This window comes from Macrobrachium rosenbergii, chromosome 39 (assembly GCF_040412425.1).
Source record: "Macrobrachium rosenbergii isolate ZJJX-2024 chromosome 39, ASM4041242v1, whole genome shotgun sequence".
NCBI lineage: Eukaryota > Metazoa > Arthropoda > Malacostraca > Decapoda > Palaemonidae > Macrobrachium > Macrobrachium rosenbergii.
This window is the reverse complement of record NC_089779.1, coordinates 12,209,324-12,233,024: the sequence shown is the minus strand read 5'-3', so window position 1 is coordinate 12,233,024 and position 23,701 is coordinate 12,209,324. Positions and strand designations below refer to the sequence as shown.

The 23,701-nt window shown below is 41.5% G+C and overlaps 1 protein-coding gene and 1 long non-coding RNA gene across 3 annotated transcripts in view; one reads left to right on the top strand and one right to left on the bottom strand.

Annotated features, from left to right (window-relative positions):
* LOC136825755 (uncharacterized) overlaps positions 1-23,701 on the bottom strand; it is a 494,493-nt gene that overhangs the window by 364,163 nt on the left and 106,629 nt on the right. For both annotated transcript variants that reach the window (XR_010849445.1, XR_010849443.1), the window contains exon 3: positions 18,511-18,575. This is a non-coding gene — a long non-coding RNA (uncharacterized lncRNA). The remainder of the gene's footprint in view (positions 1-18,510; positions 18,576-23,701) is intronic.
* Positions 1-23,701, top strand: part of LOC136825753 (insulin-like growth factor 1 receptor) — a 252,111-nt gene that overhangs the window by 204,317 nt on the left and 24,093 nt on the right. The window contains exons 6-8 of the mRNA XM_067082579.1: positions 193-292; positions 18,858-19,018; positions 20,405-20,657. Coding sequence (XP_066938680.1) covers positions 193-292; positions 18,858-19,018; positions 20,405-20,657 — 514 coding nt within the window. The remainder of the gene's footprint in view (positions 1-192; positions 293-18,857; positions 19,019-20,404; positions 20,658-23,701) is intronic.

The following is a 23,701-nucleotide window of genomic DNA, read 5'->3' as shown; positions in this document are numbered from 1 at the left end:
CAAATGCCTCTACCTGCAGTAATATTTTTCGACACTTGCAAATAGAGAAAAAATATATATTTCTACAATTAATGTTTCTATCCATCGCAAGACCCCCTCGCCAGCATTTGAATTCAGTTATTTAGCAATGCTTAAAAAACTGTAAAAAAAAAAAAAAAAAAACTGTATATTTACATTAATTTTTTTTTTCAGGGCAACAAACAGGACTGTGAGAATTGTCCGGCAAAATGTCGCAAGTCCGAAGTCTGTGGTGAAAAGACACGGTGCTGGGGACCAGATCACTGTCAGAATCGTGAGTTGAACATTCATGTGTTATTTTACATACGATTTACTGAGCTTAATACCACTGGATAGCAATCAAACTGAGAGAGAGAGAGAGAGAGAGAGAGAGAGAGAGAGAGAGAGAGAGAGAGAGAGAGAGAGAGAGAGAGACTTGGTGTGAAGACAGAAAGTAAGTCATATCTGGCTTCTCGTCAAAAATTTAATAAACAAATAAATAAACGTAAGCACATGTAAATCAGATTTGACCTATTTAATGACACGAGTTTACCATAGAATCTTGCCGTTATCAGTTTAAAAGAATGAACGAGAGACTAATCTTTTGGACTCCCGACATAAGACAAAATAAAGATCACTGCCACGTGCTTACTGTAATTGACGAATTGTGGGTGAACCCTGGTGCAGAAATCATTCGCAACCTTAACTGCTTCGTACAACTACACAAAAGGCTCATCAATAAAGCGTTAAACCCCTACACACACTGCGCTAATAGCCTGTACCTTGCACGAACTCTGTCGCTTCCTGGATTTGAGGTTCATCCTTTCCAATTCCTCTTTTATATCTGTATATCACTTCCAAGGTCTTCCTCACCTGCTCTCGGAAAATACTTCTGAACACACACACACACACACACACACACACACACACACACACATATATATATATATATATATATATATATATATATATATATATATATATATATATATATATATATATATAATCTTCCCAAATTACCATATTTCCAAAGGCAATCTTTGGATACACAATTTTCAGAATTGTATCCCAATTCCTGCAGACTGTACTCAGTGATCCAAGCCGTTTTATGATACTTTTCATACTCTTTTAATGTGTGGTTTTTCCATGAGTCAAGACAACACCACCCGACCAACAGCTTTGCCAAACTCCCGACCGATTGCTATGCCCGATCCGACAATTAGTTGTGCCTTGATCAGTCTAGGAGTAAAGTCCAAAAAAGACTGGTACACATAAACCCATCCCTTTTTTCAAATTCCCTATCACTCCACGAAGAAACTACCAGTCACTGGGATACGTATTTAATGGCGTTCTTTCCATTAAACGTAAGTTTTCTATAATTATTTTATTTTTGGAAATTAATTCCATCAGAACACCAGAATGAGGTATGTGTACGAGGTTAAACATCAAGGAGAATTTGACGTCCAAAGTTTCCGTGATCTTTTCTCGTCAACTTCCAAAGCGACGACGCCTCTTGAATGAAATGCCCACTGTCTTTTTTTTTTATCATACTTAGGTCGATGGCTGTAATAACCTTCACATTGATAAGAAGCATAAATTAGTTAAAATGTAAATAATAAGATCACTTATATATATATATATATATATATATATATATATATATATATATATATATATATATTTAATTGAATTTACTTTTTATGTAATAAAACTAATTAAAATCCTACTGCCAAACGTCGATAATTACGTTCCCATTCAACATAACTACCATTCAGAATCAAAACATCAGCAAAATTAGTTAAAGAATATTGAAATCAAGCATTAAAATCAACTTCCCATGAAGGGCAATCAGAAGAGCTTTTCAGGAGAACTTTTCCGCCATGCAGCTCAAGGCTCTCCAGTATCACGAACCTGAAATCACAACTCCCTTGATTGCCCAGAAGATCTCTTCCGCTCAGATCGCCCGGGCATTGTAAAACAAGGAAGACAATGATTATGTTTTGTGATGCCAAGTAAAATCCTATGTATCTTGACTGCACAACTTGAAAATTGGTCTTGTTCTACAAAAAATAAATAAATAAACAAACAATGCTTCTGTTTTGTGATGCCCAGTAAAATTCTACATATGTTGACTGCACATCTTGAAAACTGGTCATGTTCTACAAAAAAGAAAAAAAATGGTAACCACCAATTAACTCTGCGTGGAGATCACGACGAATTAGTCCTGGTGGTCTCAGCCAAAGTCTTGTTCCAGCCCGTTTCTTAAACTATAGTTCCAGCCACGCTCTAGCAAACAGCCCTGAGTGTTTGGTACCGAGTGGACATTGTGGTCTGGGCAGGCATAGTTCAGGACACAGACCTTTTACAGCTAACGAGGAGATTCAAACAACACCCTTCCCCTGCCATTATTGTTTGAGAACTAATCGATTAACTTTCTCAAGCTGTAAACTTCATCCTAAAAGTAACCATTCTGTGAGAAAAACCCTTGGCTTGAGAATAATAAAAAGTAGTGATGTTTAATATTCTTTGGGGAAAAAGAACCTGCTCAGAGCAGAAGTAAAGTTAACATCCTTTGGAGAAAGAATGCCTACTTGGAGCAGTTTTGCATTCGCACAAACGCACATTACCTGAAGATACACAATCCCCCATAAAAAATGTCTAGTGGTGAGTTCCTCTCTCTCTCTCTCTCTCTCTCTCTCTCAGTGATGCGTTCAATTCTTATCAAGTAGGAAGAGGCTTTAAACCTATCCCACCATGTGTTATATTCAACTAGATTTCCGAATCGAGGCCCAAAATATAACTTTACCTTGAAAAGTCACATTATCGTTACCCGTTCAGGAGTAAAGTTTAACCATTCTCACTTGCTAGTCCCAATAATATAAGCACAGTATTAACTTAAACCAAACGTAGGCACCTTCAACGTCAAAAAATACAACGTATTCTAAATTTTGTTTCATTCACAACATATTGGTGAATAAATGCCAAAGGGTACATGGCAGTTCCGGAGTGAATGAAGGTGATAAAACATCTTTCCAAAAAACAATAAAAATAACAGATATTTTAATATCACAGATAAGCAGGTATATAATTTAAGTCACAAAATAAGGGAGAAAGGCCTTACGAAATTACCATATTTACAAAAGCAGTATTTGGATATGCAACTTTCAGAATTATATTCATAAACCTACAGATTGTACTCGGTGATTCGAGCAGTTTTAGGACACTTTTTTTACTCTTTTATTATGTACTATTAGGGAAAAAAAACTTACGAGAGTAGGAAAATTTATAACATATATACGTAGCTGCATAAAAGTGCGTATTTTTCGGGTATCATCACATGAGGTTACAGAGCACGCAAACGCACATGCGCACACAGCATGTACACACACATATATATACATATACATACATATACATATATATATACGTATATATATGTATGTGTGCTTGGATCTTATATATGTGTGTGTGTGTGCTTGCGTGTGCACATGTGCGGTTGCGTGTTCTGTAATCTCATGTGATGATACCTGAGAAAAAATTATATATATATATATATATATATATATATATATATATATATAATATATATATATATACATACTGTATATATGTGACCGCAGTTAGACGCATGAATGTGGCAGTGATCATAGTTTAGCTTTCTTTGATTATTTGCTAAAATATCTTTAAAACAAAAAGAAAGATAATATACTCTGTATATGTATATATATATATATATATATATATATATATCCATACATACATATATTTAGAAGCCCAAGCATGCACACTCTTATACGTCAACACAGAGCAAGAATCGTCCATGACAATAATCCATTTTCCGGGAAAGCGAAATACAAAGTCTCTCTCCCCAAAACCAACACAAACACAGGAAACTCGCGCGGAATGGCACGAAATGCAAAGGGCTTCTTCATTTGAGCCTTCATAAGATACTACTTCACGCGTGCCGCGGCCACAGACAGGACACTCGGTGACTCGGACGGTCAGTAATTCTGTAAGGAGATTTCCCAGAGGCACTGCAAAATATATTTCGACGGGGCGTATTTGACAGTTAGATGCAGGCCTTCGTGAAGCATGAATGATTTCCTGAGCACTAGGAAAATTTTCGTTGGTTCTGAGAGAGAGAGAGAGAGAGAGAGAGAGAGAGAGAGAGAGAGAGAGAGAGAGAGAGAGAGAGAGAATTTTGACGATGAGTGATATCGAGAGAGAGAGAGAGAGAGAGAGAGAGAGAGAGAGAGAGAGAGAGAGAGAGAGAGAGAGAGATTTTGACGATTATTGATATCAACAGAGAGAGAGAGAGAGAGAGAGAGAGAGAGAGAGAGAGAGAGAGAGAGAGAGAGAGAATTTTGACGATGAGTGACATCAACAGAGAGACAGAGAGAATTTTGACGATTATTGATATCAACAGAGAGAGAGAGAGAGAGAGAGAGAGAGAGAGAGAGAGAGAGTAGTAGTAGTATTTATAGTTATGCCAAAGTTAATCTACGTCACGCCCTATAGCACGTACTAAAAATTCAATCTTTCGGCTTTCATGTAGAATGAAGCTCTCGAACAGCCTCACATATGACCTATTTTCAGTCCCATCCCTCCCCTCTTCCCCACCCAGCTAATACTCTTTAATTCAAACGATTTTGATTTAATATTTCTACAAATTCAACTGACTCCTGCCTTAGTGCCGGGTAAATAAATTCAGTGTCAAATATTAAAGAGCACGTGATAACCTAACAGATATGTATGAAGAGGACACTCAGATACGACGATAAAATTAAAACATTCATTCATTTTCATCCACATCATTTCTTACATCAAGTTAAAATTTCTGACATACCTTTTTTGCATTCTTACAATTCAATGGTTCTGTTCATGAAACGTACTCTGAAAAAGGCGACGGCCGACAAAGAGAATTCATTACATCCTCTGGCAAATCACAAAACTTGCTGCCACTTGCTAAATCATAAAGGGCCCCTTATCTCCCCGTGATAACATTTAAACGATTTTATATATTTTTCCCACATCAAGAAATCATAAATAGGTTGAATCGGTTTCCCTTTTACTGTCTTCTATTTTTGCAAAATCGAACCAAATGCTTTCTTCTGGCCCTGGTTCTTTCGTTAGAAACTGATAATGAAGGAATTTCTTAGCAATAGGGCTGCCAACGAAGATCGTCTATAGCCATACCCTAATCTGAGATTAACAAGTATGTTTTCGTTGACTTCCTATTCGTCCTCTCAATATCACCACTTGCAGGTGATGAGCTATCATCTTCTGAAAGGTAGTAAATGATTCTTGACTTTCTTCAGACTAGTGGAAAATATATTTTCCGAAAACATATTTATTTTCCGAGTTTTGCATTGAGCCTTACGATGAAGGTCTTTCCCTAAACTCTTACCTGCCATTAAGGAATCACCTTTTACGAGTGAAAATCACATTCGAAGCGTAAACTATACACACCACTTACGCTGATCTTCCGTATGGCATTTCTGTTAAAGCTCTTTGTCTCTTGGAAAGCGATGAAAACTTTTCTGTCTTTGAAATTCTTCCATGACGGTCACAACGAAACATAAAACATACGCAAGCCATCTTACACTCTGCTTTTACGAGGAAGAAATTAAAACTGAAATATTCTCAACGCTTGATTGATAGATGTTGAGCGAACTTGGCGTAGGTGACTGGAGGTCGTGGAGCCCAATTGACCTCACTCGGGACCTCTCGGGACTTAATCTCAGTCGATGATTCACCAGTTTCATATCTCGACCTTGATTTATCGGAAAAGTTCAACTTTATATCTATCTATCGAAAGAGAGAGAGAGAAAAAAAAACCAAGGTCTTGAAAGGAACTGTTGGAAAGGAAACAGAGAAAGAAAGAAAGACTGCGACCTTGAACGGAACTAATCAAAAGGAAGCACAAACTTATACTGTAGTAGGAGAGCGGATGGAAGAATTGGGAAGGGTGGTCATAAAAAAAGGATATCCGACAAAAATGACTTGTGAAATTTAGCCCCCCACCCCGCCCACGCCCAACGTATCCCACTAAGACCCTCCAGCTCCTGACCCCAGGGAGGAAATAAGAAGTCTTCATTAGTTACGGTAAGAGAGAGAGAGAAAGAGAGAGAAGCGAGAGAAGAACGCATATGTATAACACTTCGTGTATTACACCGACTCACGCTCGGATTGGGCGCACCTTAGGTAACCTCCGAGACAGGGTCCTGCTCTGGGGATAATGGACGTGAGTCATGGCCCCGCATTCATAAAGGGTTTCGAAGAAGAAGAAGAAGAAAAGGAAGAAAAGCCACTGCCTTTCTTTATTACGACAGGGGATTTGGATGAAGTGGACGGACAACAATACAGAACATCCGGTAGACAACAAAGTCTTCGTAATCTTTTTTTATTTTATCTTGTCTGCACGAGTCTCCGCTGATGGCCACCTGCAGAGCTAAATGCTAGTCATCAGAGCGACCTCCATTAAATGAGAAAAAGGAATAAAGGGGAGACACGAAAAGAAAAAGATAACATCACAAAATGTTATGAAATCAGACTGGAGGACATAGCCTGAAAAAGGTGACCAGTTGGTCTGAACACTACAACTTACAGGGGAATGTCATAGAGAGACCAATTTGCACTGGAACTGAGACTCCAGAAATGGCTGATTTTGTACTCAAACCTGTTCTGAAGCACCATACCTGAAGCTAAAGAATGGAGTCCAAGTATTTATTACAGAAAAGCGATCTTGCGGTGTTTGCTGTTCTCCACCTCTGAAGGAAGACAAAAGTGCGAAAAGCAACTTCACATTTTTTTCTTCAAAAAAAAAAAAAAAAAAAAAACTTCCACACCAAGGCCACCGAAAATAGATCTATATTTCGCTGGTCTCGGTATAATGCTGTATGAGCCACGGCCCATGAAGCTTTAACCACGACCCGGTGATGACCTGTCCTATATCGTTGCCAGACGCACGATCATGGCTAACTTTAACCTTAAATAAAATAAAAAAAACTACTGAGGCTAGAGGGCTGCAATTTGGTATGTTTGATGATTGGACGGTGGATGATCAACATACCACTTTGCAGCCCGAGTCAAGCCTCAGTAGTTTTTAAGATTTGAGGGCGGACAAAAAAAGGGCGAACAGAAAAAAGTGCGGACGGACAGACAAAACCGGCACAATAGTTTTCTTTTACAGAAAACTAAAAACCCCGTTGCGTACACTATGCCATTTGTTTGTGAGGTTTACAACAATAACTATAAATGTGAAAAGACGATATAAACACAGCTCTAACATTTATGTGACGCAAATAGCACTGCTGAAAGAAGAATTGTACATTCCTGCAGCAATTTTGACATGGCACTTAGCAATATTAAGCTTTGCATGAAAAAAGGTAATACCCTGTGGGTAATCTACAAATGTTCCGAAAAATTTACTTTTCCCATGTTTTGCCTTAATAATAATAATAATAATAATAATAATAATAATAATAATAATAATAATAATAATAATAATAAAGTGACTACAGATGGAAATCTCATGCCCATTGCCACCTGACAAATGTGCATGTTTGCATTTGGATGAATTTAGTTCACATATTTACCAGCCGAAATCCTATTCTAGGTGTAATTTTTTTTACTGGATTTTCTCATTAATCTCTACTAATTACAAACTTTTACTTTCACATGATCGAACATTTTTTTCGTTCAAATAAGATCTTTCTCTCCAGTCCCAGATCGTAGCAATTACATCAAGCCATATAATTACATTTTTTTTTCTCTTTTTCAGTAATACATTTCAGCAATCATGATATGTCCAAACCAACATATACACAATTCTCACTCTCTCTCTCTCTCTCTCTCTCTCTCTCTCTCACACACACACACAGACACACACACTAGAGTGTTTAAGGATGCGGTTAGAACCACATTTTCCTCCAGTTACCTACCGACCTCAAGTCTCCAACTGGAGACTTCAACAGACATTAAAAAAGGATCTTCTTTCTCTGACAAAAACTTATCATGTAAAAATTGGCTGAATCCACTTCATTTAAAATAAATGCAATTATTTATATATACATATATATAATATATATAATATATATATATATATTATATATGTATATATATATATATTTTATATATAGGTATATATATACAGATATAGACAAATATAAACGTGTATGTATGTATATATCATCTACCTACGTATGCGCTTTTGAGAGGATGAGATCCGATCCCAGAGCATGAAACTCCCTCAACATTATAAAAACTTCATACACTTACAAAAAATAGCCATCACCCAGTGTCGAAACCCTCTACATACAGAGCGTAATTTACATCTGCTATATATGCAGTGTTTAATTTCTTCGAGATTAGAAACCTACAATGTTCCACTGAGTCTATCCAGGACTATCCAGGCATTCCTCTCCTCCCTCTATTTCAGCACTTCCTAATTTTAGACCTTTTCACCAACCCATTCTCCCAATATGACCAAACCATTTCAAAAGACTGTGACCTAAATTTCTGACTATACTATAAAGTCGTTCCTTGGGGCATATAATCCCTGAGACAAGCCACCATGCAAAAGGTGAGCAGAAATCCAGTTTCGATGACAAAGACAACGTTGCCATGTCTCGAACTGGTATACCCAACCTTAAGTGGACCTGACAGCTACTGATCTCCTTACTGAGACAGGCCACCTTCCAAAAGGTGGGCAGAAATCCAGTTTCAATGACAGAGGCAAAGTTGCCTATGTCTCAAACAGGTATACCCAACCTTAAGTGGCCCTGACGGCTACTGATCTCCTTAAGGAGACAGGCCACCATCCAAAAGGTGGGCAGAAATCCAGTTTCGATGACAGAGGCAAAGTTGCCTATGTCTCGAACTGGTATACCCAACCTTAAGTGGACCTGACAGCTACTGATCTCCTTAAGGAGACAGGCCACCATCCAAAAGGTGGGCAGAAATCCAGCTCTTATGACAGAGACAAAGTTGCCTGTCTCAAACTGGTACACCCAACCTAAAGTGGCCCTGACAGCTACTGATCTCCTTAAGGAGACAAGCCACCATCCAAAAGGTGAGCTGAAATCCAGTTTTCGATGACAGAGGCAACATTGCTATGTCTCGAACTGGTATACCCAACCTAAGTGGCCCTGACAGCTACTGATCTCCTTAAGGAGACAGGCCACCATCCAAAAGGTGAGCTGAAATCCAGTTTCGATGACAGAGGCAAAGTTGCCTATGTCTCAAACTGGTATACCCAACCTTAAGTGGCCCTGACAACTACTGATCTCTGTAAGGAGACAGGCCACCATCCAAAAGGTGGGCAGAAATCCAGTTTCGATGACAGAGGCAAAGTTGCCTATGTCTCGAACTGGTCTACCCAACCTTAAGTGGCCCCGACAGCTACTGATCTCCTTAAGGAGACAGGCCACCATCCAAAAGGTGGGCAGAAATCCAGTTTCGATGACAGAGGCAAAGTTGCCTATGTCTCAAACTGGTCTACCCAACCTTAAGTGGCCCTGACAACTACTGATCTCTGTAAGGAGACAGGCCACCATCCAAAAGGTAGGCAGAAATCCAGTTTCGATGACAGAGGCAAAGTTGCCTATGTCTCAAACTGGTCTACCCAACCTTAAGTGGCCCCGACAGCTACTGATCTCCTTAAGGAGACAGGCCACCATCCAAAAGGTGGGCAGAAATCCAGTTTCGATGACAGAGGCAAAGTTGCCTATGTCTCAAACTGGTCTACCCAACCTTAAGTGGCCCTGACAACTACTGATCTCTGTAAGGGAGACAGGCCACCATCCAAAAGGTGGGCAGAAATCCAGTTTCGATGACAGAGGCAAAGTTGCCTATGTCTCGAACTGGTCTACCCAACCTTAAGTGGCCCCGACAGCTACTGATCTCCTTAAGGAGACAGGCCACCATCCAAAAGGTGGGCAGAAATCCAGTTTCGATGACAAAGGCAAAGTTGCCTATGTCTCAAACTGGTCTACCCAACCTTAAGTGGCCCTGACAACTACTGATCTCTGTAAGGAGATAGGCCACCATCCAAAAGGTGGGCAGAAATCCAGTTTCGATGACAGAGGCAAAGTTGCCTATGTCTCAAACTGGTCTACCCAACCTTAAGTGGCCCCGACAGCTACTGATCTCCTTAAGGAGACAGGCCACCATCCAAAAGGTGGGCAGAAATCCAGTTTCGATGACAGAGGCAAAGTTGCCTATGTCTCGAACTGGTATACCCAACCTTAAGTGGACCTGACAGCTACTGATCTCCTTAAGGAGACAGGCCACCATCCAAAAGGTGGGCAGAAATCCAGCTCTTATGACAGAGGCAAAGTTGCCTGTCTCAAACTGGTACACCCAACCTAAAGTGGCCCTGACAGCTACTGATCTCCTTAAGGAGACAGGCCACCATCCAAAAGGTGAGCTGAAATCCAGTTTCGATGACAGAGGCAACATTGCCTATGTCTCGAACTGGTATACCCAACCTTAAGTGGCCCTGACAGCTACTGATCTCCTTAAGGAGACAGGCCACCATCCAAAAGGTGAGCTGAAATCCAGTTTCGATGACAGAGGCAAAGTTGCCTATGTCTCAAACTGGTATACCCAACCTTAAGTGGCCCTGACAACTACTGATCTCTGTAAGGAGACAGGCCACCATCCAAAAGGTGGGCAGAAATCCAGTTTCGATGACAGAGGCAAAGTTGCATATGTCTCAAACTGGTCTACCCAACCTTAAGTGGCCCCGACAGCTACTGATCTCCTTAAGGAGACAGGCCACCATCCAAAAGGTGGGCAGAAATCCAGTTTCGATGACAGAGGCAAAGTTGCCTATGTCTCAAACTGGTCTACCCAACCTTAAGTGGCCCTGACAGCTACTGGTCTCCTTAAGGAGACAGACCACCATCCAAAAGGTGGGCAGAAATCCAGTTTCGATGACAGAGGCAACATTGCCTATGTCTCGAACTGGTATACCCAACCTTAAGTGGCCCTGACAACTACTGATCTCCTTAAGGAGACAGGCCACCATCCAAAAGGTGGGCAGAAATCCAGTTTCGATGACAGAGGCAACATTGCCTATGTATCGAACTGGTATACCCAACCTTAAGTGGCCCTGACAACTACTGATCTCCTTAAGGAGACAGGCCACCATCCAAAAGGTGGGCAGAAATCCAGTTTCGATGACAGAGGCAAAGTTGCATATGTCTCAAACTGGTCTACCCAACCTTAAGTGGCCCCGACAGCTACTGATCTGCTTAAGGAGACAGGCCACCATCCAAAAGGTGGGCAGAAATCCAGTTTCCATGACAGAGGCAAAGTTCCCTATGTCTCAAACTGGTCTAACCAACCTTAAGTGGCCCCGACAGCTACTGATCTCCTTAAGGAGACAGGCCACCATCCAAAAGGTGGGCAGAAATCCAGTTTCGATGACAGAGGCAAAGTTGCATATGTCTCAAACTGGTCTACCCAACCTTAAGTGGCCCCGACAGCTACTGATCTCCTTAAGGAGACAGACCACCATCCAAAAGGTGAGCTGAAATCCAGTTTCGATGACAGAGGCAAAGTTGCCTATGTCTCAAACTGGTATACCCAACCTTAAGTGGCCCCGACAGCTACTGATCTGCTTAAGGAGACAGGCCACCATCCAAAAGGTGGGCAGAAATCCAGTTTCGATGACAGAGGCAAAGTTGCATATGTCTCAAACTGGTCTACCCAACCTTAAGTGGCCCCTGACAGCTACTGATCTCCTTAAGGAGACAGGCCACCATCAAAAGGTGGGCAGAAATCCAGTTTCGATGACAGAGGCAAAGTTGCCTATGTCTCAAACTGGTCTACCCAACCTTAAGTGGCCCTGACAGCTACTGGTCTCCTTAAGGAGACAGACCACCATCCAAAAGGTGGGCAGAAATCCAGTTTCGATGACAGAGGCAACATTGCCTTTGTCTCGAACTGGTATACCCAACCTTAAGTGGCCCTGACAACTACTGATCTCCTTAAGGAGACAGGCCACCATCCAAAAGTTGGGCAGAAATCCAGTTTCGATGACAGAGGCAACATTGCCTATGTATCGAACTGGTATACCCAACCTTAAGTGGCCCTGACAACTACTGATCTCCTTAAGGAGACAGGCCACCATCCAAAAGGTGGGCAGAAATCCAGTTTCGATGACAGAGGCAAAGTTGCATATGTCTCAAACTGGTCTACCCAACCTTAAGTGGCCCCGACAGCTACTGATCTCCTTAAGGAGACAGGCCACCATCCAAAAGGTGGGCAGAAATCCAGTTTCGATGACAGAGGCAAAGTTGCATATGTCTCAAACTGGTCTACCCAACCTTAAAGTGGCCCCCGACAGCTACTGATCTCCTTAAGGAGACAGGCCACCATCCAAAAGGTGGGCAGAAATCCAGTTTCGATGACAGAGGCAAAGTTGCATATGTCTCAAACTGGTCTACCCAACCTTAAGTGGCCCCACAGCTACTGATCTCCTTAAGGAGACAGGCCACCATCCAAAAGGTGGGCAGAAATCCAGTTTCGATGACAGAGGCAAAGTTGCCTGCACTCAAACTGGTATACCCAACCTTAAGTGGCCCTGACAACTACTGATCTCCTTAAGGAGACAGGTCACCATCCAAAAGGTGGGCAGAAATCCAGTTTCGATGACAGAGGCAACATTGCCTATGTCTCTAACTGGTATACCCAACCTTAAGTGGCCCTGACAGCTACTGATCTCTGTAAGGAGACAGGCCACCATCCAAAAGGTGGGCAGAAATCCAGTTTCGATGACAGAGGCAACATTGCCTATGTCTCAAACTGGTATACCCAACCTTAAGTGGCCCTGACAGCTACTGATCTTTGTAAGGAGACAGGCCACCATCCAAAAGGTGGGCAGAAATCCAGTTTCAATGACATAGGCAAGATTGCCTATGTCTCAAACTGGTATACCCAACCTTAAGTGGCCCCGACAGCTACTGATCTGCTTAAGGAGACAGGCCACCATCCAAAAGGTGGGCAGAAATCCAGTTTCGATGACAGAGGCAACATTGCCTATGTCTCGAACTGGTATACCCAACCTTAAGTGGCCCTGACAACTACTGATCTCTCTGGTGGGGCGAGACAGGCCACCATCCAAAAGGTGGGCAGAAATCCAGTTTCGATGACAGAGGCAAAGTTGCATATGTCTCAAACTGGTCTACCCAACCTTAAGTGGCCCCGACAGCTACTGATCTCCTTAAGGAGACAGGCCACCATCCAAAAGGTGGGCAGAAATCCAGTTTCGATGACAGAGGCAAAGTTGCCTATGTCTCAAACTGGTATACCCAACCTTAAGTGGCCCTGACAGCTACTGGTCTCCTTAAGGAGACAGACCACCATCCAAAAGGTGGGCAGAAATCCAGTTTCGATGACAGAGGCAACATTGCCTATGTCTCGAACTGGTATACCCAACCTTAAGTGGCCCTGACAACTACTGATCTCCTTAAGGAGACAGGCCACCATCCAAAAGGTGGGCAGAAATCCAGTTTCGATGACAGAGGCAACATTGCCTATGTATCGAACTGGTATACCCAACCTTAAGTGGCCCTGACAGCTACTGATCTCCTTAAGGAGACAGGCCACCATCCAAAAGGTGGGCAGAAATCCAGTTTCGATGACAGAGGCAAAGTTGCATATGTCTCAAACTGGTCTACCCAACCTTAAGTGGCCCCGACAGCTACTGATCTGCTTAAGGAGACAGGCCACCATCCAAAAGGTGGGCAGAAATCCAGTTTCGATGACAGAGGCAAAGTTGCATATGTCTCAAACTGGTCTACCCAACCTTAAGTGGCCCCGACAGCTACTGATCTCCTTAAGGAGACAGGCCACCATCCAAAAGGTGGGCAGAAATCCAGTTTCGATGACAGAGGCAAAGTTGCATATGTCTCAAACTGGTCTACCTAACCTTAAGTGGCCCTGACAGCTACTGATCTCCTTAAGGAGACAGGCCACCATCCAAAAGGTGGCAGAAATCCAGTTTCGATGACAGAGGCAAAAGCTGCCTATGTCTCAAACTGGTATACCCAACCTTAAGTGGCCCTGACAGCTACTGGTCTCTGTAAGGAGACAGGCCACCATCCAAAAGGTGGGCAGAAATCCAGTTTCGGTGACAGAGGCAACATTGCCTATGTCTCTAACTGGTATACCCAACCTTAAGTGGCCCTGACAGCTACTGATCTCTGTAAGGAGACAGGCCACCATCCAAAAGGTGGGCAGAAATCCAGTTTCGATGACAGAGGCAACATTGCCTATGTCTCAAACTGGTATACCCAACCTTAAGTGGCCCTGACAGCTACTGATCTCTGTAAGGAGACAGGCCACCATCCAAAAGGTGGGCAGAAATCCAGTTTCAATGACATAGGCAAGATTGCCTATGTCTCAAACTGGTATACCCAACCTTAAGTGGCCCTGACAGTTACTGATCTCTGTAAGGAGACAGGCCACCATCCAAAAGGTGGGCAGAAATCCAGTTTCAATGACAGAGGCAAGATTGCCTATGTCTCGAACTGGTATACCCAACCTTAAGTGGCCCTGACAGCTACTGATCTCAAGGAGACAGGCCACCATCCAAAAGGTGGGCAGAAATCCAGCTCTGATGACAGAGGCAAAGTTGCCTATGTCTCGAACTGGTATACCCAACCTTAAGTGGCCCTGACAGCTACTGATGTCCTTAAGGAGACAGGCCACCATCCAAAAGGTGGGCAGAAATCCAGTTTCGATGACAGAGGCAAGATTGCCTATGTCTCGAACTGGTATACCCAACCTTAAGTGGCCCTGACAGCTACTGATCCCAAGGAGACACGCCACCATCCAAAAGGTGGGCAGAAATCCAGCTCTGATGACAGAGGCAAAGTTGCCTATGTCTCGAACTGGTATACCCAACCTTAAGTGGCCCCGACAGCTACTGATCTGCTTAAGGAGACAGGCCAACATCCAAAAGGTGGGCAGAAATCCAGTTTCGATGACAGAGGCAACATTGCCTATGTCTCGAACTGGTATACCCAACCTTAAGTGGCCCTGACAGCTACTGACCTTAAGGAGACAGGCCACCATCCAAAAGGTGGGCAGAAATCCAGCTCTTATGACAGAGGCAAAGTTGCCTATGTCTCGAACTGGTATACCCAACCTTAAGTGGCCCTGACAGCTACTGATCAGCTTAAGGAGACAGGCCACCATCCAAAAGGTGAGCAGAAATCCAGTTTCAATGACAGAAGCAAGATTGCCTATGTCTCGAACTGGTATACCCAACCTTAAGTGGCCCTGACAGCTACTGGTCTGATTAAGGAGACAGGACACCAACCAAAAGGTGGGAAGAAATCCAGTTTTGATGACAGGCAAAGTTGCCTTTGTCTCGAACTTGTACACCCAACCTCTATCAGTTCTTCTTATAACTTATGCAACTCAAACACTTCATATCAGTAGTCTCCATCTTTCTCCTAACACTCATTTTCAGCATCTACTCTCCACTTTCACGAAGCATAGTTGTGTTTATAATACCTTCATTCATTCCAACTTCGGCTTTCCAAGACACTCCTCCCCTCTCCCATACCTCTTCCAAACATCAAAATAACTTTCCTGTACCACGTGATCTACGGTTCTGCTTTTTTCCACATCCTTTTCTATACAAATACAACGTGTCCCAGAGCACAGGAAAGCTTAACGGAGGGTTATGTAGCCCATGTTATGGAAACCACAAATGTTAGATGGCCATGGCCTGTAGGCTCATGCCCTAAATTTTCTTTTACAAAAATTAGTTTCATATATATATATATATATATATATATATATATATATATATATATATATATATATATATATATATATATTTTTTTTTTTTTTTTTTTTTTCCTATAGCTGACAAAGAGAAGAAAGCGCCGCCTCAACACTGCTTCACATATATCTAAATCTGAGTTCTGATTCGTTATAAAGTCTTTCAAGGAATTAAAGAGCAAACGTAATTTGTCATAGGACATTTTGCTTCTGAAAATGTTTTCGAACCAAGTCTAGTAATCTTGAAATTAAGTTTAATTCCCGTATCGTTTCTATCCAAATAACTTGAACTGTCAGTATACCTGCTAACGACAAGAATTAACATATGCCCAAGAATTGCACGTAAGTGAAGTCTATTACACAGTTACCTCTAGTTGAGAAAAATCATGTTCTGATTCACCAATACACCGAATACACCCTTCCCCTGTCTCACCTGGGAAGAATAAAAAACAAAGGTACAAAGATTATTACCAATTTCTTTGTATTATCTTCCATAAAATAAAACAAGATTAGTCCAGTGCATGATGTTGACGGGAAGGGGGGAAGGGGGAAGGGTGGATACACGAACCCTTTGTGAGATAAGAAATTTTGGTGGTGGTTGATGGGGGTGGGGGGTTCTCCCTACTCCGGCCCATAAAGATTCCACTTCCGGCAATGTGTCTGTGATACAGACAGAATGACACATGGAGTAGTATCACGTGCGGCAACCGCCAATACTCCCCTTTTGCTTGTGTACAGGAAAACAGTAATATGAGCGTGAGGGATCCGCATTTACTGTAATGCGCAGGGACCTGCCCATAAACAGTACATAAACGCGAAACTACAACCGTAATTACACGCGCGCTACAAATTTTCCTTTTACACGGAGGGTCGTAAAAATCTATTTTCTTAAAAATGCACGCAACACCGGATTGCATAATGACACATAGCATACTAAACCGGTAGGAGAGGAAAGAGGAAAAGAACCAGAACAGAAAAGGAGACGGTGATAAGGAAAGGGAGGAAAAAGAGAGATAGAGAGACCAACCAAAGGTTAAATATACAGCGCTGCTTTTCACGCCTGACGGGATGTGTTGCGAGACCTTTAATAATAATAATATACCCGTCACGATCATGGCTTTTAAAGGTGATTTGGGGGGGGGAGGTCGTAGGGATGGGGGTACGGGACTGCCGTGGGGGCTCCTCATCTCATTCACAAGGGAAGCCCATGGATGAGGACTCGGGGGTTGCGGTTGGGGAATGGGGAGGAACAGCACGCAAAACTTCTACAACGTAGCACTGGGAGACAATCGCCTGTCACTCTGCAGTAACACGGGACGAGAAAATAAAAGCCAGGTTGAATTGGGGAGGAGGAGGAGGAAGAAGAGGGAGAGGGAGAAGAAAGATGGACAGGAAAGACGTGGAGCCGTAATGGATCCTGTCCCGATCATGTTTCTTTGTACTCCTGACCTCCCTGGTAGTTAAGACAGGGGTGGAGGGGGAGGAGTAGGAAGGAGAGGAAGCAGCTGATGCCCTAGACAGGGGAAGAACGATAAGAACCGACACGAAGGAAAAAAAAAATAATACAAAGACTGGAATAGCCTAGTTTTATCTCACAATGCAAGCATGCATAGCAACAGCGAGAGTACGGGACACAAGAGCATAACAGACGGATGACAGGATGGCAGCATGGCGGATGAAGCGCTCAGAATAAAATGATAACAACGTGTTCAGTATGACGCATTCAGTCGTCGTAAAATTTCTGCGTATTTACCTTTAGAAAAGAGAAAATCGCGCCTCAAATAAAAACAAAATACGACTTACGTGTGGGGTGCATTCCGCGGAAAACTCAGTATATTCCGTAATCAAAGCTATCTTATTTGTACTGTGGGGATTACAAATACGCTCCTGTTACGTGACCATAATGCAGTATTTCCAACCAAGCTTTTCAGACAAATAAGAGAATGAATACGGAGATACATAAAAAACTGGGGCGTGTATGTTGAAAAGAACACCCTACTTTATCCAAACCTTGACATCAAAACATGATATTGCCACATACAAGTACAATGCAACAAAGTCGTGCAGTATAAATTATCAACAGAATTCGAGATTCGGCATCTTTCTCTCTCTCTCTCTCTCTCTCTCTCTCTCTCTCTCTCTCTCTCTCTGCGCAAACTCAAAAGACAATCTACTGCCGACACATGCGTGAAAATTTATTACTTCTATCCCTCTCCTTCCCTGCCGCTTACAGTTCTTTCAAAAAATTGGAATAGAAAAAACGGGGGGGGGGGAGGGGGACGCAAAAGATAGAAAATACTGTGACGGCTCACACTGCTGTGTCTTTAAGCATAAAGTAACGAGACAGCGGCGGAACAGGCGTGAAAAATGCATCTTTGATTCTCAGAGCAACGCAGAAACCCAAATCAGGTCAAAAAGGATACCATTATGCTGTTCACCTCGTGTCGACTCCAGCAATATCTTGTTGTCGCATTCAGTTGTCGCATTCAGGCATAAACTTTAAGTATGAAACAAAACATTTTCAAAAAAAATCCCTTTTGGCAATTTATATTAGCCAACCAGCACCTACCTTAAAAATCCCTTTTGGCAATTTACAGTACATTAACCAACAAGTACCTACCTCCAGTATCACAATTTCACTGTTAATTTTCTCTACCAAAATCAAAGCAGGCAATAAGAACAATAAGTGTAACTGCTGTAAATACTCACATGCTACGTGAAGTCTACAAAATCGCTCCCTTGGGGCACCTCACGGATTCCCTTTCGCCAGAAACCTAATGAATGAAAGAAAAGAAAAATCGTCAGCGCCGATGACTCAACCCTGAGAAAAGAAAGTATTGATAGTAAAGATGAATTTGTTAGTACAAGACATTTACAAATAAAATCTACTGGAAAGATTTTTACAAAAATTTCAAGTCATAAACGCTATAGCCCATTTACTGGCATGTCATAAACAAAACAAAGTGTGTGTGTGAGAGAGAGAGAGAGAGAGAGAGAGAGAGAGAGAGAGAGAGAGAGAGAGAGAGAGAGACTAATAACCACATATCCATTCACAGAATGTCAGAAATGCGACGACAACTGTACTGGAGAAGACTGCTGTCATGAGGAATGCGCCGGGGGATGTTCCTCGCCTCGCAACGCCTCCGCTTGCGTCGCCTGCAAGCATGTCTTTTACAACGGTTCTTGCCTGAGAGACTGTCCCATACACATGTACAAGGTTAGTTTCGTGTCCCATGCATATGTATATGGTATGTTCCGTGTTTAATACATCTGTAAAAGGGAGTTGCGAGTCCCATACACTTCTAACGGAAGCTCTGCGTCCCATCCACATGTAAAAGGAAGCTTCGTGTTCTGTGCATGTGTAAAAGAAATTTTCGTGTTCCATACATGTATAAAGAGCAGTTTCGTGTTCTATACATGTGTAAAGGGAAGATTCGCGTTCTATACATGTGTAAGGGGAAAATTCGTGTTCTACACATGTGTAGAGGGAACTTTCGAGTTCTATACATGTGTAAAGGGAATTTTCGAGTGCTATACATGTATAAAGGGAAGCTTCGTGTTCTATACATGTGTAAAGGGAAGCTTCGTGTTCCATACATGTGTAAAGGGAAGCTTCGTGTCCCACACGTGTAAAGGGAAGCCTCGTGTTCCATGCACATGAAAAAGGAAGTTTTGAGTCCCATACACATACAATACAAAGAGAAATTTCGAGTCCCATAAACATATACTATAACTGGAAGTTTTGTGTTCAATACACATTTGCATGGGAGGTCTCCATAATCAACAGGGATGTCGTGTTTTCAATAACCAACAAAATATTACAAGAACAGTCTAATACATTTTTGTTCCCTTGACTAACAATATTACCGACACCAAGCAGTGGAAATTCTTGCTTTATGGAAGATGAGAATCTTACAAAAAATACAAATAATAAACTATTTTAATAATAGTTTATTATTAAAAAACTTCAACAAATATTCGTCCACATAAACAATTATGAGTCTCGCTTACAATAAATTAGTTTTTACGACTTACTGATTTGCTTGAGCAATAAAAAGTTAGTATACAAAATAATCCATGAATTATTACCACTGAAAAACCTTATCAGTCTGCGTAAAAAATTTAAACCTCAGGTATCTACAGTGAATGTGTACTGTGTCTAGGTATATAATAGTACATAGAACTGACATACTGCTTATGGGTATTTTTATAAAAAAAAACACACACACATGAAAAAAATACGGGCGCTCCTACTATATAAAAAAAAAGCTAAAAGATGGGGTCACTATGAAGAAAAAGTTATACGCCATTATTATTATTATTATTATTATTATTATTATTATTATTATTATTATTATTATTATTAGCTGACCAACCAGGCGCTGCTCTGGAAAACTCTGAATGACAACTGTCCTTCACCCCCCAGAATCAAATATCGAGTGACTACACATACCCCAACCACGAAAACATAACACAGCTGCCACAAGCGATCACAGGACGTGTCCATCCTACCGTGGTTAAAGGAATGCTTAAGGTTAAACAGTCATAACAGAACTGTCAACAACGTTCTACCCTGACTCAAAGTCACATCATCTTTTCCCAGATATTCGACTGGACCTGCGTCAGCGAGATCGAGTGCCTGAGCAGAGGCAAGACGCCACTGTGCGACAAAGGTTGCCAGGCTGTAAGGAACTGCGTCAAGCAATGCACGCCTAGCAGTGACGAATGCACCGAAGAATGCCTTAAGAAGAACGTGCAAAGGTGCTACAGACACTGCTCGCTATTTGGGAGGAAATGCGTCCTGCACTGCCCAAGTAAATTCGGCGGGATGGGGAATGCTTGTCTGCCAAGACGAGGTAAGATGACAAAACTCTTTTGCCTTTAACATATTTTCCCCACTGCATAATGACTGTGCATCTTACATTCATTTTCTGGAAAACACCCACACAAATTATGCATACCCACAATTTTATCACTGCATCTTACACTTATTCCCTGAAAAATACCAACACAAATTATACATATATATACATAATTTTATATATTTACGTATAAATGTGTACGTAACTTATTTACATTCACAAATTTTAAAACATAAATATCACTTGATATTTAATTAACTATAACTTGGGAATAACTTACACCAAAAGGGAATAATAATTGATAAGGGTATCGTCCCCGGTATAGTAGAATGGTCAAATCGCCTGTCTATCACTGCATCTAAACCAAAGACTCAGGTTTGAATCCTGACCAGGGCAGATGCACTTATCAATTATTCCCAAGGCAACAGAGAATTCGATAAAAGTGATATTTGTGAATATATACTGTATATATATATATATATATATATATATATATATATATATATATATATATATATATATATATGTATGTATGTATGTATGTATGTATGTATGTATGTATGTATGTATGTATGTTTACAACCCACGCTACAGACCAAAAGAGTCGACTAACCAACGGAGACACAATGGGTTTAAGGAGAGAGAGAGAGAGAGAGAGAGAGAGAGAGAGAGAGAGAGAGAGAGAGAGAGAGAGAGAGAGAGAGAGAGATTCTTCAATTTTACGTCAAAAAAAAAAAAGATTACGCAATAAGGTTCAGTGAATAATAAGCTAGTGTTTCAATCTCCCGCCATTAGAACCCAAATAACAGTGGCTACCGGAAGATTTGTAAATCGAAGATAACATCAACACACGCTTACAGTATATACAACTTCCGTTGGGGGGCTACGCGCCCACAATCTAACCTTTAGACAGAAATCAAGGCCATAATTGCAATAAACACGAGTCAAAATAAACGACCAGACTGTACAGCTGGTCGGTTGATGATTCGCTGGATAATGAACCCACGCGTCGATTAAACAGCGCGATTGGTAGGATAATGAAAGCCGGATAATACGTACACGTGACGATTTAACAGGGCGACTGGTCGGATAATCGGTCCACCTGTCCGAATAAACAGTGCTCCTGGCAAAACCCACAAGCCATGTAATGAGTTTGGGGTTATCGGAGGTGTGAATTAAACGCAATTAGGAAACTGACTATAGCCCAAGGTCGCCAAATTGCCAACATTCTACAGTAATTTAGTATAATAAATGTCTCATCTTCGTCTATAATAAATGTCCTGTCTTCGTATATTTCCTTTTCAGAGACTCGCGTAGAAATTATAAGTAAATATCTGCATATCTGAATTTCACACACACATACTTATATATGAAAAGAATTGCGGTTCGATATTCCGAGCGTAGCCTTGAGCTGCAACTGCTTAACTTTGGAAAACACCTCAGGTATTGTTTAACGAGGCCGTACCTTATCAAGAATAACGTTTCAGAAATATAGTTAATGTTATCAAGAATCATTTTTACAATCGATGTCGGAGTGTAACTGAAATAACGCGAAATAGGGCGTGAAATCAATATTTTCCACTATATCTAGAGATGTATCTATAATGCCTAATTCACTAATACAAACATATAAATCTATAAATTATATGAACTAAGTAACGGATCTAAAACCACATTTGGGACCAAAGAAATAACTAAAAAAAAACTCGCACTCGAAAGAGCTAATCATCCCTACGAGCAAAAACAGAACGAAAATCGTGAATACAGACAGGATATACTATGGTCCACAAACGTGGTCCAACATGTATCACAAAACTTAAAAGGCAGATACAACAAAAATGAGGGAGTTACTGCAATGAATGTACGTCGAGGCTCCAAATTATTACTTTTAATCTGGTTCCTATTACCACCATTACGCTTAAAACAACAACAGTATCAGATACGACTGGAACTTCCTGCATCCCGGTGGATACACTGTGATACACGTGATACACAAGGACGGCCTTCCTTCCAGACGCGGGTAATCACAGAGGGCGGTAATTGCAGTACTGCGATTCACGAAGGAAATAATCCTTCAATAAATATATTACAATTTCCAGCAAAATTTGAGGTTACGAGAACACTGAGGGCTTGGAATGAGAGGCAGGAGGGAGGGAAGCCCTAATCTCAAGTAGAGAAGGAAATTAGCTGTGCGGTACGAGGTAAAAAAAAAAATAATAAAAAATAAATAAATAAATACAGAAAATCATGAATTTGCAATCCCAGGATCATGAGTATTAAGAAGATAAGAGGAACGTAAAGACGGAGCTGTTTATGAAAAGGTTTTACAGACATCACAAGGCTGGTGGGCGTGGAAAACCGGGTGAGGGTGGGTATGCATGCGAAAGAGTAATTTGGGGTCCTGACTACGGGGCGGGGCGGGTTATGAGGAAAACGCACACGTCCCTGGCAATGTACAACATGATTGTTGATCACCAGCAAGGATAACAACTGAGCACAAGGAAAATGACAACTAATTTTCTCATGTTTCTTACGAGTTCGGGTAATTCTTCGCTTCCGTTGGTAAACAAACGAGCATTTCGAGCTTCTGGGCGGTTTTGGCAAACGAAGACAGCGTCTTGATGCGTGCTTTTCGGTGTGGGGGGAAACATGGAGTGCCTCTTACGGAGTTTTGGTATTATGAATATTTTAGGCAATTTTCGTCGGTTTCTACTTTTCGGAACCATTCATTCCATGATTCTTGCTTTAACTGGCTATCACGCTCAAATATAACGAATTAAAGAGAGAGAGAGAGAGAGAGAGAGAGAGAGAGAGAGAGAGAGAGAGAGAGAGAGAGAGAGAGAGAGAGGTCTTAACTGGCTATCACGCTAAAATATAATGAATGAATGAGAGAGAGAGAGAGAGAGAGAGAGAGAGAGAGGAGAGGATTTTATATGATTCATGAATGCGCGGTCTCTTGAACTAGCACAAGAAGAAGGGGCGACAAGAAAAGACAAGTAAAAAATGCGCCCAAGTTTCTTCGGCGCAATCGAGTTTTC